The sequence below is a fragment of the Eimeria mitis genome, genomic scaffold, assembly GCF_000499745.2.
Source record: "Eimeria mitis Houghton genomic scaffold, Emh_scaff7442, whole genome shotgun sequence".
In the NCBI taxonomy this organism is placed as follows: domain Eukaryota; phylum Apicomplexa; class Conoidasida; order Eucoccidiorida; family Eimeriidae; genus Eimeria; species Eimeria mitis.
The window spans coordinates 1244-2184 of record NW_013575436.1 but is presented as its reverse complement, the minus strand read 5'-3'; the positions used below and the strand labels follow the sequence as shown (position 1 = coordinate 2184).

The 941-nt window shown below is 59.0% G+C and overlaps 1 protein-coding gene across 1 annotated transcript in view; it reads left to right on the top strand.

The window, feature by feature from the left end:
- The window catches only part of EMH_0091560 (ABC1 domain-containing protein, putative), a gene marked incomplete at both ends in the record, with an annotated part of 1212 nt that overhangs the window by 112 nt on the left and 159 nt on the right, over window positions 1-941 (top strand). Inside the window, one exon of the mRNA XM_013501741.1 lies at window positions 3-941. Within this exon, the coding sequence (XP_013357195.1) occupies window positions 3-941 (939 nt within the window). The remainder of the gene's footprint in view (window positions 1-2) is intronic.

The window sequence follows — 941 nt, the reverse complement described above, 5'->3', positions numbered from 1 at the left end:
TGCCTGGGGCGGACTCGCTGAACCTCCCTGTGGCCTCAGAGTACCCCGCATACACCACGTGGTGGGGGAGGAGAGCAGCAGCAGCAGCAGCAGCAGCAGAAGCAGCAGCAGCAGCAGGAGATGGGGCAGCTAGTAGTCAAGGCATAGACATGCATGCATCAGATTCTGCTGCAGCAACAAACCCTACTAAACATACTCCTGCTGCTGCAGCAGCAGCAGCAGCAGCAGCAGCAGACACAGCGGCATCAAGCACACGGGCCTACCACCAGCAGCAGCAGCAGCAGCAGCAGCAGCAGCAGCAGCTGGTGGACCCTCTCGAAGACTTATATACACAAATGGTTATAATAAACGGGATCGAGCAGCAAGACCCCCTAGAGGCATACAGAGGAGTGAATGGGGAGCCCGCGGGGCTGCTGCAGCAGCAGCAGCTGCTGCTGCTGCAGCAAGCAGCAGAGAGAGCAGCACGAGCTCAGCAGCTGACGCCCCTGCTGCTGCACTCCCTCGCGGGGCCATCCAAGCAGCAGCAGCAGCAGAAACACCTCAGCTGCATGCAGACACACACCAGCAGCAACAGCAGCAACAGCAGCAGCAGCAGCAGCAGCAGCAGCAGGAATGTTTCATCTATTTCTACATCTGCTGCTCTCTCTATTGCCTCTCGGCTTTGGCGTAGATCCCCTAAAGACCCAGCAGCAGCACCAGCAGCAGCACCAGCAGCAGCAGCAGCAGCAGCAACACCTTCTGCTGCTGCTGCTGCTGCTGCTGCTGCTGCTGCTGGTAGATATGAGTTTGCAGCAGCACCTTGGGCCCCCATAGGGTTCTGGGGTTTTGTGAATGTGCTGCTGCTGCGGCTGGAGCTGCTGCTGACGATGTCTTTGCTGCGGCTGCAGCTGTGGCTAGTTGATCTGCTGCTGCTCATGATCCAGCAGCAGCAGCAGCAGCAG